At 40.8% G+C, this 19,183-nt stretch overlaps 1 protein-coding gene across 1 annotated transcript in view; it reads right to left on the bottom strand.

Moving 5' to 3' along the window:
• The window catches only part of PKP2 (plakophilin 2), a 90,126-nt gene extending 77,975 nt beyond the window's left edge, over nt 1-12,151 (bottom strand). The window contains exon 1 of the mRNA XM_035027919.1: nt 11,865-12,151. Coding sequence (XP_034883810.1) covers nt 11,865-12,087 — 223 coding nt within the window. The 5' untranslated portion in view covers nt 12,088-12,151. The remainder of the gene's footprint in view (nt 1-11,864) is intronic.
• Nucleotides 12,152-19,183: the final 7,032 nt, after the last annotated feature.

Here is a 19,183-nt window from a genome sequence, read left to right as displayed (position 1 = left end):
TCCATAAGGGTGGGCAAAAGGTCAGACGGCCCCTTAAGTTTTAACCTCAATGACAGAGAACCAACACACAGAATGAGGGAAAGGAATTCTTTACAACCCCAAAGCAAAGGGGGCAATGCCTTAAGGACTTAAATCTCCATGCCTGCCTGGGGCTCCTGCCCAATGTGCCGGCTAGCTGAGGCTGTCCTAGGCCCCAATTCTGCCCTCAGTGGTCCTTCTGTCACCCCGACTCCCCACCTCAGGCTGTCAGAAAAGCAGGGCAGCAGGCCACACTGGCTGGTGTGGAAAAGGTGGCTGGCTGAGCAGGTCCAGGGAACATCTTAGCTCTCATACTGAAGGGTCTGGGGACTAGGGTGCTCTCAGCACTGGAGATGTAGAAATCAAATTTTGGTCTCTCAAAAAAGTCATTTCAGAATTTTAGATTATATGAAAACTGAATATATGAGGAAGGGACAATCTAGAATGGGAAAATACTAATAACATATGTGGATGGTAGCTAGAACTATTAATTCCAGTTACATGGCAGATGATGTAAGGGTGCACTTTTAAAAACCCATGAAAGTTTTTTTCCTGGGCCCCTCTAGCCCATCATCGCCTGCAGTATTAAGGATTACCCCTGCCCTACTTCCAGACAGACATTCAGGAACAGTTAATACGGGACAACTTCCATTTTCAAGCTGAGATTCCTGCAAGGATTTTTTTAAAGGTGTAAGAATCTTTGGAAAAGATCCAGTGCAACAACGTATCCTATCAAAATAGCTAATCAGTGAGTTTTATAATCAGGCCTATTGAAGTAAAAGGTTTAACTCACATTGTTGCTGGGGGCTGTAAGGCTTTTTAAGGCAACTTATATGAATTCCTTGTATCTCAATATTACTTTTCTTTAAGGAGCTCAGATTATTTTATGTTTCTTTCCAATATTCTGTGATGCAGAGCCAGCTCCTATCAACTCCTTTATAAACAGGGAAACCTAATTACTTGCTTTAGATTGCAAAGCAATTTTGTATCACGTTTGAACTCTGGGTTCCTCATTTCCCCTGGTCTCTGCTGTTTGACTGCACTGGAGTTTTTCCGAAACTGCCATTTACCAAAGCCCTGGAGGGATCATTATCATAGGTTTTGATAGGAAAACCAAAGCAATCATTCTCTTTCCTCTAGAATCTTCACCTGGGCAACCCCAAATACTCTATTAATTCTTTATTTGCTGACATAGTCCTTCTAAGGAAGCTTCTCCCTCAGTTTTCAGATGAATGAACCGAGACCAGTTTACTGATTCCCAAAATAACTATAACACAGTTGGGAACAAGGAATAAAATAAGCTTGGATCTTTAAACCACAGACTCTCTTCCTGTGCTAGAAAGGCTATGACTCCTGATATTTAGCTTGCAGGTTTCTCTGGTTAAAAGGCCAATCTCAAACAACAAACAATGCACACTGATTTGCCTCGGCAGTCATGAGTTTGCCATCAGTATAGTGGCTTAAAGATGAATTAGCAAATGTATTCTAAGATTTTATTTTTCTTTTAAAGATTTTATCTATTTATTTGAGAGAGAGAGAGGGAGAGCACAGAGGGAGTGCGAAGGAGAAGCAGACTCTCCCCGCTGAGTAGAGAGCCTGACGTGGGGCTTGATCCCAGGACCCTGAGATCATGACCTGAGCCGAAGGCAGACACTTAAGCAACTGAGACACCCAGTCATCCCTCTATTCTAAGATTTTAAAGAAATTTTGAACTGGGTGGAATTTTTTACTATTTTTACTATTTTTTACTATTTTTAGTATATATATATATATATAAATCAGGATGGAAACTTAATCTCATCTAAGGCAAGTCATTTTCTCTTCAGAGGATAAAATATATAATAATAACTACTAAACATATGTAATAACTACTAAACATATGTGATAACTCAGCCATGCCCTTCTCCAAAAACAGAAAAAAAGAAAGCAAACAAAAACACAGCATAGTTACAGGCATATCCTGCTTTAAATAAACCAACATGAAAACTCAAGATTTTCTAACATGGAAAATTAGGGTATCATTATATCTCAAAGAATTTCTTTATATCACAAAATGAGGCAGGTATCTTCCCTAAACAGAAGAAATATGTGGACTTGGCCTGGAGCCTACACTCCCCTATTCTCTGTGTGCCTAGACAAATCACTTATATGCCTCAATTTCCCATAATTCTCGTCACTAACAGAGTTGCTGAGAGAGAGGTTTACCTGAGAAGCATATATTCAAACGCTTTTAGAATTGTAAAACAATATGCAAAAATGAGACATTGTTTTTTAGAATTTGGGTTACGAAAATTTGTTTTTTACCCTTTCTCATGAAGTAATCTGTTCTAGAAAGAGGGATAAACTAGAGTGCATGCCCTAATTTACACTGTGTTATATCTCAGAATTTTTATTCTGGTAAATTTACCAGTGATCTGGAATTTAACTTTCTCTGGTTATTTGTGACTGACCCAGCCACTGAGGATCACAATGACTGTATTGTGGTTTTTGCAGTCATTCATATTTCATTTGCACAATGTGCAAATGTGCTTCTGTTTCCTGAAGAAGGTGATGATTTATAGGAACTATTTCAAATTAATATAAATTGGGCAACATTATCCATACCTTTCCATCTAAGAATGCCAGAGACATTTTATGGAGCCCACTTTAAGGGAGATGAAGAAGGTAATTACAGAACAACTTTAAACTCCACCTCCTCAAATAATAAGCAATCCCAGTCAAAGCAATGATAGAGTAGGGGTGGGGTGATGGGAGTTGGTTTTGATGGTGGAAGGATTCCAAGCTGCTCAGAAGACTACAGAGGTGTTGACCTCACAGGATAATGTAATTTTCTCTCTTTCCTGGTCTGAACATGAATCTTACTCCCTAAGGAGCTGTGAGGGGGAACTATCTTGGTTTCTGGTTATGTATGCCAGTATTGTCCAAAATAATGAATTATTGTTAGGGTTAAAAATAAACTGACTTCCATAATCAGTCTTTTGTTTCTGGGTCTTGTGAGCAGTTTTATTACCTAATTGGTTAAATTTAATACACTTATAAAATCAAACTGACAGGTCTCTGTGACTCTCTTACCTCTATCTGAGCATGTTTAAAAAATCAACTACAGCTTTCCTTATGGGAAATAGATGACTGAGAACTGCTAAACAAGCAAACAAAACCTTTATATAACCTGCTTCTAACAAAGTAGCATTCATATTCAGAAAAGCATCTTTTCTTTCAAGCTTCTAGTACTCTCTGCTCATGGTTAAAAAACGGATTTGGTTTACCCTAAGTTCTAAGAAGAGAATTTGTAGAGCTGGAGATAGAAGAAATTCCCATGAAAACAGGTATAGTTAGATGCATACATAGAGATCAGCAGGCGTTCACTGCTGGTATTGATTTAAATGCTACACTTAATTGTGCTGCTGGTCACAAGACGTTGCCTTCAGTGTGGGCTGACAGTGGTCTTTTGGTGGGAAGAGAGCCCAGAAGTCTAAGAGTTATCATCTTGTATTTGGACTTTCTGCAGCAACCTCTGGGTAACAGCAGTTCTCTTTCTTCACATATCTTAAAAAAGATTTAACTTCTTCCCTAAGGGTAAAATTGGGGGCCTGTTATTACAGGTGAGAAAGGGTATCCTGAACCTTCTTGGAAGAAATCTGTATAGAGAAATTCATTTTTAAATGGCTCCTTAAAGTCATTTACTAACAAAAGTAGGAGCTTAAAATATGAATTACATTAGGACCTATGAAGAACCGTACAACAGGACTCCGGAACTAGTGAAGGATTTTTCTTTGCCTGTGTGGGCCTATGACACAAGGTTCACTTCCCTGGATTTACATTAAAAAAAAAAAAAAAATACTTCTTTTATCTTCGGTTCTTTCTTTCTAAGAAAAATAACCAGATTATTTGTGGAAACCGCAATTCTACGGCATGCATACAATTCAGGTGAGTACTTGCTCAGGTTGGAAAATGAATGGAATTTGGTTTAAAAACGATAGCAAAGATTTATTTTAAAGTAGGTCAAAGTCTATTCATGCTCTGCCTTATTGAAAAATTATCAAAAAGTGTACAGTGCTGCTTATCGTGACCAGTTAAACACAACTTACATAATCGACTATGAGAAACAACTGATATATTGGGTATATGGTTGGAAAGTATGAGCTAGGACTTTCTTACAAAGCTGATATTCCAGGAGTTGGCACCGGGGGTGTAGTGGGAAGGTGATTATGCCAGGGACAGAACAGCTCTCCTCACACGATGGGCCACATGCGCCATCTAGTCCGGGGCTATTGTCCCTCACACAAGATAGCAACCAGCCACTGGAAGGCATTATTTTTCAGAAGCCCCCTAAGCAGCTTGAGGCTATCCTTGGATAGATCTGTTTATGGCATCTGGGGGACAATCCTCATATTACTGCTTGAGATAACCACGAAAATACATATTAAAAAGGACCCTTATATAACTGCGGGTGTACAGCATGCATTTCGTTTCGGTAGCCAGATTATGTCATTATAGAATATGTGATTTTAAGCTCACTGACGAAGTCCTACATTGATACATGCTGGAAGGTTCTAAATCTATTAATTCCTGTCACTTGTCTCCTTACTTTGGCATTCCTGCAGTTCATTTGCGGAAATACCTGATAATGATTACTTTAGAACTGCAATGACAAATACCACGTTATACTCACAATAGCGCAACTAATGGTCAAAAAGATGAATTTACAGAACTCACAAACTTAATTATTTTTCTTTTAAAAACTCATTACAGGGGCGCCTGGGTGGCTCAGTCGTTAAGCGTCTGCCTTTGGCTTAGGTCATGATCCCAGGGTCCTGGGATTGAGCCCCACATCAGGCTCCCTGTTCAGCAGGAAGCCTGCTTCTCCCTCTCCTATTCCCCCTGCTTGTGTTCCCTCTCTCGCTGTGTCTCTGTCAAATAAATAAATAAAATCTTTAAAAAAAAAAACCTCACTACAGGTTTTTGTAATGAGTCTCAAGTCATTATATCCCCACCACCTCTCATGTGCCAGAGCTAATCTTTTCCCTCCCAACTCATTCATAGCTGCTGTCCCTTCTCCTTTAAAATCTTCCTTGCACCAAATCTTCCAAATGCACTTTCAGAAATCCCCTGCATTTTTCACATTTCTCTCTTGCTGAAACTTCTGTGACTTGCAAATATCAAATCTTTAACTGCATTCAAGATCTCTCTCTACCCTCTGAGATAGTGTCTATCCAACACCACAACTTTACTGAGTTTTGAGGGGGCGGGTAAGAGGTTAACCAAGCCAGGAGAAGGGAGGAATGAGGGTGGCAGGAATAGGAACACCAAGTAAGATAAGTCACACGTGTTTGTTTGGTGGGGCGTGGGAGCAGGGGTGATAAGATGAAGTTTGAGAAGTTGCAGGCATCAGACCATGAAGAACTTGGAATGCCATGCTGAATGAGAATTTTACTCAGAGTGGAATAACTATGTTGGTAACAGCAAGGAACTGAAGGCATTTAAATCAAGAAATGATGCAGTGAGACTTTAGAAAGTTGACTCTAATAGTGAGGTGAGGAATGAGTTGGAGTGAGGCCAGGGAGAGTCTGTCTTATCTTCTAGGTAAGTTTTTACATCCTGACGTAAAGAATCACATCTTTTACTGCTGCTTCTAGCACAGTCCTGCATCAGCACTTGACAAGTTGTTAATTAGTCATATTTCTTTATCCATTTGAAATATCCTAGTTACACAAATTCGGTTTACACTTAGTGCTTCAGGCCCCACATCCATCCCGTGGATCGCCACAGTGGAGCCAAAATATAACGAAGGCAGTCACATGTGTGCTCTTGCCCTGGTGTGGATGGAAGGTGCTCAAATATTTTCTACTGTGTCTGTCATTCTGGGAATATAGAGAGGAGAGAAAATTTCTTTCCCCCTAACATAGGCAGACTCTTTCTTCCTGAGTGAGCAGACAGGCTATGTTCCTTTTAGCAAGGTTGATTCTACATCTGGATGCTAAATATTTATTGTCATTCTCTTACTGTATGGCTTGAGTATTTACCTGTAATATTTTGGTGGTCTAAAATAAGTTCCTATTATCTGTTAAGAAAAGTTCCCATTTGTTTTCCTCCTTCAAAGACATAAGGTAACCCAATACAGTAATTATGATGTGATCCTCCTTACTCCCATCCTATGGATGTGTTTAAGATTTAAGATTTAGTGGGAATAATTTATTAAGCTTCTAATGAGCAACATTTTCTTCTAGAAATCAAGAGATTTCAGTACTTTGATCATGATGCTTTCACCAATTAACAGTGTTAAGCCTAAATCTGATTATTCCAAGAATATAAGTATGTGGATTCTTCTAATAGTAACAGCGAGTTTCGTTTTCAAATGCTCAAGGCTCTTTTCTTCAAAATATGCATTTCTATCTAAGTCGACATATTGGGTTCCCTACCTCATTTTAAGCACTTAAGAACATAACTATTTTTGGGGTGCCTGGGTGGCTCAGTCATTGGGCGTCTGCCTTCGGCTCAGGTCGTGGTCCGAGGGTCCTGGTATCAGCCCCGCATCGGGCTCCCTGCTCCGCGGGGGGCCTGCTTCTCCCTCCCCCACTCCCCCTGCTTGTGTTCCCTCTCTCGCTGTGTCTCTCTCTCTGTCAAATGAATGAATAAAATCTTTAAAAAAAAAAAAAAGAACATAACTATTTTTATGTCCAATATCCAATCACCACTAATGGCATTACACAAAAGATATAAAATAGATTTTTAAATATTTCTATTGTAAGAGGATCTGAAATTCTGTTATTCCTACCATAAAAAGTCAGGCAAGCGGGATAGTTCACTCTAATGCAAAGATTTTCTCCTCATTTTTTCTATTCCCACTTGCAATGCTGCCTTCTACTGTTTACTTCCCCAGGAGAAATATGGTATTTATGTCTTCATACATTTTTGTACATGCACAAAATAGCTGGAGTCCAGCATTTATCTCAGAATTGTATAATTTTAAATTCTTGAATATCACCTGAGATGGAACCAAATGATCTTTTATGGGACTCACTAGTCAAGTTTGGTTTATAAATTCCAGAGGTTCTAGCAACATATTTGTTATTATATTTCATTACTATCATAGATAGGTTGCCAATAATATGCTTATTCTCTTAGAAAAGAAAAAATAAAAGCTTTTATTGATCAGGCCAGAACCTCAGTTTTACTGTAAAATCAATGTTAACTATATCTGAAGATAAAATAATGCAAATACGTATATCCTTATTTTAATACATGAGAAAAAAGTTTTAAAGCCGATAACCAAAACAGCACTTTAGAAAAATGAGCCAATGTGAGCAACAAATACCTCGAATATCTGAGTCAAGTGAACTCCCCTCTGTTTCCATCATTGGAACTACTAGCACAGGGCATAGATAACATTAAAGGAGGTTTTTAAAAAACCTTAATAACAGTCTTCTCTTGAAGGGAATGTCCTGCATTTTATCTATGACACACAGAGCAATGAATTTTTATAATCGAAATCAAACATTGTTATAGTTCCACTAATTCTGAAAGATCCCTAGCACACTCTCATTCAAGACCTTATCCATAAAGAATGTGTTCTCACTATTTCTAAGGGTGTGGAATATAGTTTTTGTAATCGTATTTTGCTAACATTCTATTTCCTTTTATTAACTATCATCAGAAGAATTTCTAAAAAACAAAACAAGGGGTGCCTGGGTGGCTCAGTTGGTTAAAAGTCTGCCTTAGGCTCAGGTCATGATCCCAAGGTCCTGGGATGGATGGGGCTCCCTGCTCAGCGGGGAGCCTGCTTCTCCCTTTCCCTCTGCTGCTCCCCCAGCTTGTGCGTGCTCACGCTCTCTCTCTCGCAAATAAATAAATAAAATCTTTTTTAAAAAAACCCACAAAACTAAACTAAAACCCCCCACACACTTTTTCTGTACTCACTGCAATCGATCTGCTAGACACCAGACAAAAGTAGCCCCTGGGCAATACTAGGCACACACAGAGGTACATTAAATCAGGTTCCACTACTGACATATCACATTCGGAACAGCCTGGGCACGTCTCTGCCACCCCACCATCGGACTCTTTTTTTTTCCCCTCTCCTGATCCCTCCCACTTTCTGAAGGACCAGCCCCCTCGCTCCCAGAATTGCTTCATTCCTGGAATTCCTTTTTGGCAAACAAATAATGCATCAGGATTTGAACACCCTCTCCCCCACTCTCCCCAATAACACCTATTAATAATAACCTTTTTTTGTTTCCTTAACCAGTTTTCAGTCCTTTCTCCAGAATTTCCTCTGATCACAGATAATCAAAACATCTCGGCCAGGGAAACTAAGTAAATGACATGCTTCAAGTTTTTTGGTGGATATCCAAAGAAGTTGCAAATTTTATTAGGATATTGTTCACTGTGTTTTACAGGTATTACCTATAACAATTTAAAACAGGACTTTCTTCCCATTCAAGCACCTGGGGGAACTGTGTAATAAGTACAGTAGTACTTTCAAAGTAAGTGTAATAAATAGGATGTGGACACTTTAAATTTTTTCATTTGCTAATACCTGCAGTTCTTAAACGTCTTCTCTGTGATGTTTATAAAGTGATTTTTTAAAACTCCCTACAATACACTCACTCATTTCACAATGCTGCTACACACCTCTGACCCCCTGTCCCTCTAACCCACCCCCCTCACACACGCACCTTCCAAGAGTTACAGTGAACTTTAAACTGTTCAGCACAGTTTAAAACAGCAACAAAGGTTAGAATGATTTACAATGAAAACCACCCACCTATACACTGAAGCATTCAAGACCCTTGCAGGGTATTTATCAACAAATCAACCTCATTTATCACATCTCTGTTTTCAGCAGATTATCTGCTGCCCCAAGCTTGCAGGTATGTCAACAATTCAGAATTCTCCAGGGCTCTGGAACTAACAGCAGTTAACACCGGGGTCCTTTCTTCCCAGACTTGTGTTGATACAGGATTCTTTCCAGACCAACCCTATTGTAACAATTGCTTGTCTGTTTCAACTTTAGAGACATGATAGTAATAGGGAAATAATAAAAACAATACTCACAACCATCACAAGCCCCCAAGCCTTTTCAAAGAACTTTAATTAACATACACGAACCACCCTCGGTAATTGTTCCATGGCATGTTAATGTTAAATTCCTTTGAAGCCGATTTCCTTTTTAAGTCTCAGAAAGCTGAGGCTTTAGAGTAAGTAGGTGTTGTTAGCTGCCTTATCTCTCGGCCTGCCTGAGAGGCTGCTGAGCGTATTTCAGCTTGCAGGGAAGCTGCTGTTGTAATCAAAATATTTCAAACACTTTGTTTCTTAGTAGGCAGAACCACTCAAGTAGTTGCCCTAAGCATTAGAGCAGAAGCACCCCAACATGATTTGTTCCTACCACATCAATTCTGTGAACTATGGAATACCCCTACTGCTCTCCCCGAGAATGCTCTTCCTCCAACCACAGACCCCTGTCCAGTGCTACTGAATTTTTGAGATCTAAAATCCCAATTCCTCTAAGAAGCTTTTCAAAACTCCCTTCAGCTAGTAGTCTAACTCGTACTTCCAAACTCCGTAATGTGTTAGCTGTTCTTTTTTTGGGTTGCTTACTATTTTTTATGTGGTAACACATTTTTTTAGAGGGAGGTTTCCTTCTACAGACTTTAAACTTCTTGCCTGAAAGCAAGCACAGTCTTTGTTTTAATTCAGCACCTGCACAGTGCCCTGCATGAAGAACAGAATCATTTCATAGTTCTTGAATTCACCAAGCAACATGAATTCACTATGTTGTAAGGAGGACAGATCACGTGTGGGTTTGGGGCAAAGAAACCAATAAATGTTGAAAGACTGATGCATTCTTTATATGTGAAATGGAGCTCCATATCCATCTTATGCAATTGTTTTAAAGATTTAATGAAATGCAAACATATGAAGATTTTAGAACAGGGTTAGGCACACAGTAGATGCTCAGCAATGCTCCCTTTCCTTTTGTTGATTTTCCCCATTTATTGAATAGTGGCTGTCTAATTGCTCTTCTGGTTAGCCATTTTCAGAGGGTAAGAAATAACATTTAAGGTGCATCTCCTGTGTCCCCCAAGCAGAACACCCTAGTTTGGTTTCAGCTTAACACTGGATCTGCACAAACAGGGTGCAATGACACCACTGATCAAAAATTGGCCTCAGTTGTCACACTCTCAAATGTAAATTTAGGTTCTTTTTCTCCATGTACAGTGGCAGTTCAGTGTTGTCTGGACCTCCCTACTCTCAGAACTACCTCAATTTTATTTAGAGGAAAATGAGAGGAGACCAGGGAGGCCCCAGGGTCTAATAAAAATCCCATTGTGTATTAATAACCAAAAAGCTTAACAATATAACTGATGAGTGGTTTAAAAATTCAGGCTTGGTGGTTTCAGTACCAATTCCGCTACTTACTGTCGGTGGGAATTTGAGTGTTACTTAACTCCTTAGTTTCCTCATTTGTAAAATGGGGATTAAAACACCTAGGACAAAAGTTTTGTTTTGTTTTGTTTTTAAATATAACAATACAATGAATGCAAACCACATAGTTCAATTCCTGGCACACAGTAGGGAACTGCATTAACTACAATCATTAAATATCTTCTCTTTACCTTTCAAGTATATAAATATTGACTGCCTGATCCTTTAGGATTCTTTCACACAAACTGAAAACAATATAGCCTCCCAGGATCTGCTGTTTTAAATCTTTGTTCTGGTCTGCAAGCATTTTTCTTTTTTCCTAATGGGTTCTACATTTGCCATTGCCCAAGTTATGTCCTGAAGAAACAGTTCAACAATGCAGGAAACAAACGGATATCCCAACTTAATCGTTCAATTAGTTTCCTCTTCTCTTTTCTGTAATAAGCCTACAATGCTTTTATAATAAAGAAAATAAATAACTAATAAAAGAGTTACTGTGTGGCTCTGATTATCTGACTTTTAGCAGGGGAGAAAATGATACAGCACGTTCTCTAATTTTCACAGCTGGTTTGCCACCTTCCCTTCCACCTCCCCTATCAATTACTAATATAGTGTTATTGTCGTTTTTTGATCCCCTTTCACTTCCAAGTTTAATTTTTTTGGAGACCAGGGCTATGCCCAAGAGGAGGTCCGCTCGCCTTAGCAAGGTGGGCGAGGCTGCTGAGGGTCGGGCCAAAGTCCCCTTCCTCCACCTCCTCCGCGGGCTGGTGTGGTTGTTCCCTGGCCCAAAACCTCCTACTCAAATATTTTCACTTCCTCGATCAACCATTCGCTCCGTACACAGGGTGCAGCGCCCCGAAATACCTGGGCGAAGCACCTCAATCGCAATTTACAGGTTGTAAAAGGGAGGGCCAGTACTTTCAGGTTTTCTCTTTCAAAAAATGTATGGAAAGGTCATAGACTTAAATCTAATAAAAGCTGGGAGCATTTTCCTCCAGAAAAAATGATCATACCAATTTTCTGCATAGAATCTCAAAGTGTTTATAGACTCCCAGAGCCTCCAGATTAAGGTCCACGATATTGGTGGTGGGGGTGGTGGGGAGGGTGTTAAGGAAGGGGTGAAAATTGAATTCTTTCACACAGATATATATATGTGCATTTAATATATGTAGATGCATATACGAAGAAGCTGAGAAAGAGGTTATTTTAGGAGAGTGCTTTCCCCAAGTAAGTCGGTCTGAGTCTGGAGGCGCGGCGGGTCGTACAAAGGGCCCGCGAGCAACAGGTGGGCAGAACACCAGGTCCCGCACCCTCAGGAAGCAGCGAGTCGAAGCAACAGGGCGCTGAGAATGAGGGAGGGGAAGGCATAAGGGGTGGGATGCGGGCGATGCGGGCGGTGCGGGCGGCTGGGCTCCACTCACCGTTGCCCACCAAGCTGCGGCTCTTCCGGGCCAGGGTCTGCTGCACCTGCTCCTGAATCCGCAGGCTCTTGGCCGCCTGGCCGCTGCGGTTGCTGCTCCCCGCCAGCTTCAGCTTGGCCTCGGAGGGCAGAGCCAGGCTGGAACTGTCCAGCTGCCCCAGGATCTGCTGGCCCAGGACTGTCCGGATGTAGCCGCACTCAGCAGGGGAGCCGAGGGCTGCCATGGGGCCGGAGGGGGCGACGAAGGCGCTCGGCTGCCGCGAGACCTGCGGACGAAACTGCAGCAGAGCCCGCGGCACTGGCGCCAGCCCCGCCCCGCCGTCCCGGCCCCGCCTCCGGCCCCGCCCCCACGCCTGGTTTGAGGCCAGAGCCGGGCGGGGAGCGCGGCCTCGGGAGCAGAGGCCCAGCTTTCCCCCCACCCCCCACCTTCCCCGGGCAGGGGGCGCGTCTCCGGCCAGGCACGCGCACTCGGCCCGGGAGCGGGGGCGGGGCCGGCCGCGCGCAGACACCTGGCGAGTTACGTCCCGCGGGGAAGACCGCTGAGAGGCGCGGTCTGCCCGGGGCCGCGCAAACCCAGCGAGTCACCTCGGATACCGCCGGCGGGGGCCGCGCCCGGCTCGGGTTGCAGTGATCCGCGTCCGCGCAGCCTTGGCAGAGGATGTGATTTCCGCTTAATTGCAGAAGCAGCCGCCCTCTAGGCAGGTGCGCCCTGGAGAGTCACTCCTGATCCTGGGCTAAGATTTGCTTGTGGGATCCCCGAGTGAGCGGTTTATCCGGTTAGGCAGCCTCTGTCAGACTGTTCAACATTTCATGGTTTTCCTGGACCTGAGGGTGAGAAAGGTCAGGCAGAAAGGACAGTAGGAGGGAAATGTGCCAAGAAGATGTGTGTGAAATAAAACTTTTTTAAAAGGTTTTTTTTTTTTTTTGTACAACTTCAGGGGCTATGTACTTTTTGCACAGATGCAGTCCCAGAAACATATGTTCTTCCTCATTCAGATCTTCTGTTTTTTCTTGTAAATACACAAATTGTACCCCGTATGCTCTTGCTCACCCACTCCCTTACGAACACACCCACACAGAGAAACTCCAGTAAGAGGCTCTAGAGAAGAGCATGCTTTTAATAGGTGACACTGTTTAATAGCCCTGTTAATGTTGATTAAGTCTTGTTTATGATAGGCTTTTTGTAGGGGGCCCATGGAAGTGGCTCTGACTTTCAATTGCATCTTCCACAACTTATATTTATCTTGCTATTAATTATGTTTCACGCGCAGTTGACTACTGAGAACTTGAGAGCCAAGCTCAACAGAAAGGGTCCTTGACCCTAAAGTTTACAAGTCACTTGTCCTGATTTTCCTCTTTGGACTTGAGAGGCAGAAAGAAAAACTTCTATCCCTGGTATTAAGTAAGATCATCTTCCCTTTAATTGCTTGGGTTTGTATGTTTACTTTCCCTCAAATCAGTTACTGCAAAACTCCATTTGTTCAGGTCTGGAGTGGCTGGAGAACACAGCTTCCCCCTTCTCCTGTGCATACACCTCTATCCTTACACACACACTTCATGCACAGATACACGTGCTTCCAGGGAGTGAAGAGGAAATCCAGGGGCCCAAAGCCTAGACAGAGTGGTGATAGTTCAGCCAGCTTTTCTCAGCTGGCCACAAGTCTAAAGCCTTGCAGAATGTAATGCTTAAACGAAGTCATGTGGATGGCGGATCTTAATTCCTCACAGCAGGACTAGTCCTGAAGTAGATTATACCTTGTGAAGAGTTCAATTACATAGCCAGATATAAACATTCACCCTGATGCTGAGATTCTATTGAAAAGATCAGTGAACTGAAGGGGAAGTGATGATAGAGACTTCCAACATCAGACTCAGTTCCTGTACTCCCCTTTTTTCTCTCCCCCTCTCCCTACTCATGGCCTCTTCTTGCAGCCCTGCTAGTGCTGCATTGAAAGACATTTCAGTACCAGCCCCCATGGGGCAGGCTGAGGTATCCTCGCTTTCGTGCCTGGAGAGCCCTAACAGACAAGGTCAGATCTGCCTTTATCTAGACCCCTAACCAGCGGACTGGAGAGGAATTTTTTTCAATTTATTTGACTGAGCCAAACTTCGTTTACCTTTTTCCTCTCAAGTCGGTTTTTTACTCTTTAAGTTGATGTTGTAATTGAATATCCTCTTAGGTAGGTACCAATATTGAGCATGTAGAAATCTTGTTATAGGATAGGTAGGTGATTTGTCAGGAGGAAGGTGGTTAAAAGCCTCATACACTTCGTGAGGGTGGCAGTTCTGGGTTCAGATTTGACCTTGCCCTTTGTGAATAGTGTGGCCTTAGGCAAGTTTCTTTACATTTTTTGAGCCTTGATTCTCTTACCTGTAAAATGAGAGCAATAAAAGTACCTACCGTAAAGTGCTGCTGTGAGGATTAAATAAGTGGTTCATAAGCATACTCAATAAGGGGGCGCCAGGGTGGCTCAGTCGTTAAGCGTCTGCTTTTGGCTCAGGTCATGGTCCCAGGGTCCTGGGATCGAGCCCTACATCGGGCTCCCTACTCCGCGGGAAGCCTGCTTCTCCCTCTCCCACTCCCCCTGCTTGTGTTCCCTCTCTCGCTGTCTCTCTCTGTCAAATCAATAAAAATTTAAAAAAATTTTTAAAAAGTCACTTAGATATTATTATATATTCTAGGTATTCTACCAATTAGCTGTGTAATATTCCCTGTAAATAAAAAACAAACTAAACTGAAATAATTTTTGAATACTTTCGTAATTCAGTGGTTCAGTAGAACAACTTCTTTGAAAATAAGATAAACATATAAACTCATTAAAAGGATCTCTTTGGGCGTGAGAATCCTATTGCAACAGCAATAGTTAACTACAGGGTGAGGAAGTATGCAGGCTCTGGTATTGTGCCCCCAAAACACAGAATAGATGTGATTCTACTCCAACAGAGTGCAAGTCCTGTCATGCTCTTTGCATTTCCTGGGAATGCTGCCCAGCTGACTTCCTAAATTGTGAGCAAGCCCTCAGATTAAATGCTAAAGGCAGCTTTTGGCCAACAAATTGTGACATGGAAATAAAATGCTGTGAATACTTTTGTGGTATTTGGCTGTTCTGCAATCTGCTACTTTTTAGTATTTTGGTTCAGTTTTGAAATGCTTCCATTTCTTTTGTTTTTCATTTATCAACAGAAACTAATCAAAGAGGAAAAAAGTAAAACCACAGAAATGTTTAACTGGATTGTAAATAACAAATTATTAGGTTACTTCTGTTGGAAATCTGCAATAAGGATTCAAAAAATTCTTGAGTTTTAAATTTGCATTTTTATCTGATTTATACATTATAGCCTTAAAGCACTAATCTTTTATTGTTTTCAAATCTACAGTTAGGGTTTCCTCAGAGTAACCTTTATTTTCTTTACTATTTATAAATTCCAGTATGGGAAATTCCAACATGCACAAAATTCAGGAAGTTACTAGAACACTATAGTATAAATTTTTGAGCAGAAATGTTCTTTAATGTTCTTCATTAAAATATTAATGGCATCAAAACTCTTTGATACACAGTTAAGAAAATAAACTTTAATACATTTTCATGAGTGTCTTCTCTCATGAAACATTTTCTTGTTACTATTGTGGGCTATTAATATCTATTTTATTTATTTATTTTTAAAGATTCTATTTATTTATTTGAGAGAGAGCACAAGGGCAGGGGCAGAGGGAGAAGCAAACTCCCTGTTGAGTGCAGAGCCTGAGTCAGGACCCAAGGATCATGACCTGAGCCAAAGTCAGCCGCTCAATGGACTGAGCCACTCAGGTGCCCCAATATCTATTGTTTTTAAAAAATATTTCCTAAATTAGTGTAAGAGACCTGGCAGATAGAAAATTTAAAATAAACCTCAGGTTTTATTTCTCCTTTTAGCAAATGGGTATGTTGCCAAGGCAATGGGTAACAGTTTTATCATTAGCCACATACAATGAAACTGAATCAGGAGAGGAAAAGGAAGCTCTAAATGTGTACGTGCTGAACATCACTCTGTGATGGGGACTTTCAATGGCAGTGAGGTTTAAGGTGTTTATCTTTAATACAGATGTTCATCTTGTCTGCTGTTTTGGATACATTGTCAGTATGTAGGTCTGAAAATTATTCTTTTTAAAAGACTCCAAATGTGATGTGGGAGGTGGAAACCAGGTGGGCAATCATGAGGGCTGGCAATGAGCGATTTGTTCATAGTTACTGAGGCTTTCAAGACAGTTCCTTTAGGGGCGACTGGCTGGCTCAGTCAGTAAGCATGAGACTCTTGATCTGAGGATTGTGAGCTCAAGCCCCACATTGGATATAGAGTTTAGTTAAAAAAAAAAAAAAGAGAGAGAGAGAGACAGTTCCTTTAATCATGGCTCAATGGCATGTATAAACCCAGTACATTCTGGGGGGATGACTGCAGCTGCTACATTAATGGCTGTCAGCACTTCAATCTGACAGCCAGAGAGGCTGAAGGGAGGGAACAACTTGGTGGATTTCCACTGTACATTCTTGGTTTCATAAGAGACCATGTTCCTCACTTCTAATGAGATACATGCAAGTGCTCAATAAATAGCTTATTGAGTATAACCTCTCACCTACAAGCATTTTGATTAATTAATTTGCCTCTGAGTGGGCCCAGGTGCAGCTGGGCAAAAGGAACCTGAAGGAGGTGGCTTGACCTGAAACAAAATCTCAATGTGATTTGAATGCCTAGGAGGGAACAATGGTTTTTTGTTGTTGCTGTTTTGGTTTTTTTTTTTAATTTAAATTCAATTAATTAACTTAAAATGTATTATTTGTTTCAAGGGTACAGGTCTGTGATTCATCAGTCTTACATAACACACAGCGTTCACCACAGCACATGCCCACCCCAATGTCCAAAATCCAGCCACCTCATCCCTCCCACCCCCCACCCCAGCGCCTCCAGCAACCCTCAGTTTGTTTCCTAAGATTAAGAGTCTCTTATGGTTTGTCTTCCTCTCTGGTTTTATCTTGTTTCATTTTTTCCTCTCTTCCCATATGATCCTCTGCCTTGTTTCTTAAATTCTTCATATCAGTGAGATCATATGATAATTGTCTTTCTATACTGGACTTACTTCGCTTAGCATCATACCCTCTAGTTCCATCCACGTTTTTGCGAATGGCAAGATTTCATTCTTTTCATGGCTGCGTAATATTCCATTGTATATATACACCACATCTTCTTTATCCATTCATCTGTCGATGGACATCTGGGCTCTTTCCATACTTTAGCTATTGTGGACATTGCTGCTATAAACATTGGGGTGCACATGCCCCTTCAGATCACTACATTTGTATCTTTGGGGTAAATACCCGGTAGTGCAATTGCTGGGTCATAGGGTAGCTCTATTTTCAACTTTTTGAGGAACCTCCATAGTGTTTTCCAGAGTGGCTGCACCAGCTTGCATTCCCACCAACAGTGTAGGAGGGTTCCCCTTTCTCTGCATCCTCGCCAACATCTGTCGTTTTCTGACTTGTTAATTTTAGCCATTCTGACTGGTATGAGGTGGTATCTCATTGTGGTTTTGATTTGTATTTCCCTGATGCCAAGTGATCTGGAGCACTTTTTCATGTGTCAGCCATTTGAAGGTCTTCTTTGCAGAAATGTCTGTTCATGTTTTCTGCCCATTTCTTGATTGGATTATTTGTTCTTTGGGTGTTAAGTTTGATAAGTTTGTTATAGATTTTGGATACTAGCCCTTTATCTGATATGTCATTTACAAATATCTTCTCCCATTCTGTTGGTTGTCTTTTGGTATTGTTGACTGTGTCCTTTGCTGTGCAAAAGTTTTTTATCTTGATGAAGTCCTAATAATTCATTTTTGCTTTTGTTTCCCTTGCCTTTGGTGACATGTAGAGCAAGAAGTTGCTGGGGCTGAGGTTGAAAAGGTTGCTGCCTGTGTTCTCCTCAAGAATTTTGATGGATTCCTGTCTCACATTTAGTTAGGTCTTTCATCCATTTTGAGTTTATTTTTGTGTGTGGTGTAAGGAAATGGTCCAGTTTCATTCTTCTGCATGTGGCTGTCCAATTTTCCCAACACCATTTGTTGAAGGGACTGTCTTTTCTCCATTGGCCAGCTTTGTCAAAGATTAGTTGACCCTAGAGTTGAGGGTCCATTTCTGGGTTCTCTATTCTGTTCCACTGATCTATGTGTCTGTTTTTGTGCCAGTACCATACTGTCTTGATGATTACAGCTTTGTAATAGAGCTTAAAGTCCAGAATTGTGATGCCACCAGCTTTGGTTTTCTTTTTCAACATTCCTCTGGCTATTCGAGTTCTTTTCTGGTTCCATACAAATTTTAGGATTATTTGTTCCAGTTCTGTGAAAAAAGATGATGGTATTTTGATAGGGATTCATTGAGTGTAGTGTAGATTTCTCTAAGTAGCATAGACATTTTGACAATGTTTATTCTTCCAATCCATGAGCATAGAACATTTTTCCATTTCTTTGTGTCTTCCTCAATTTCTTTCATGAGTATTCTATAGTTTTCTGAGTACAGGTTCTTTGCCTCTTTGGTTAGATTTTTTCCTAGGTATCTTATGGTTTTGGGTGCAATTGTAAATGGGATTGACGGGAACAATGTTTAGTGATTTTTAACCTTATGAAGTTATCAGAGAAATTCAGAAAAAATGATTTTCTATTACTTGGTAGAGCATCTAACACCACATGGATCTAACAATGTCATGAATTGTTTAAATTTAAAAAAAAAATTACTGCATTATATACACTTTTTGGATTGTTTGGAAATTATTTGAATATAAGATGTTAATTGATACAAGTTTATTTTCATTCACAAATAAATTATCTTTATTTTTAATTTGTGTCCTTTTCCCATATATATAATTTCCTTGAAATTCTATAAACAGAAGTATTACATTCTGTATAAAAAAATAATAATAATCTGGCTTGGATTTTAAAAGCCGCATATCCCCCTACTTTTTTCCTTTTGTAAACATCATCGTAGAATGATATTTTAAACATCCTCATAGAATGGTAGAGGGATGTAATGTGTGCTTGAGGCCAGACAGTACTGGATTTGATTTGTTGCTTTACTGTGTGATCTTAGGCAAGTTACTTAAATTCACTGAGTTTCAAGTTCTTTATTTGGAATGTCCTGTCATTAATAGTATTGGCTTCTCAAGGTTGTTAAGAAGATTCATTTAGATACTAAATATAAAACACTTACTAAATATAAAACACTTAATCCCAGGGCCCTGGATCAAACCCTGCTTCAGGCTCCCTGCTCAGCAGAAAGCCTACTTCTCCCTCTCCCACTCCCC

The sequence above is a fragment of the Mirounga leonina genome, unplaced genomic scaffold (assembly GCF_011800145.1).
Source record: "Mirounga leonina isolate KUSES-001 unplaced genomic scaffold, KU_Mleo_1.0 Mir_201, whole genome shotgun sequence".
Taxonomy (NCBI): domain Eukaryota; kingdom Metazoa; phylum Chordata; class Mammalia; order Carnivora; family Phocidae; genus Mirounga; species Mirounga leonina.
This window is presented reverse-complemented; position numbering and strand designations above follow the sequence as displayed.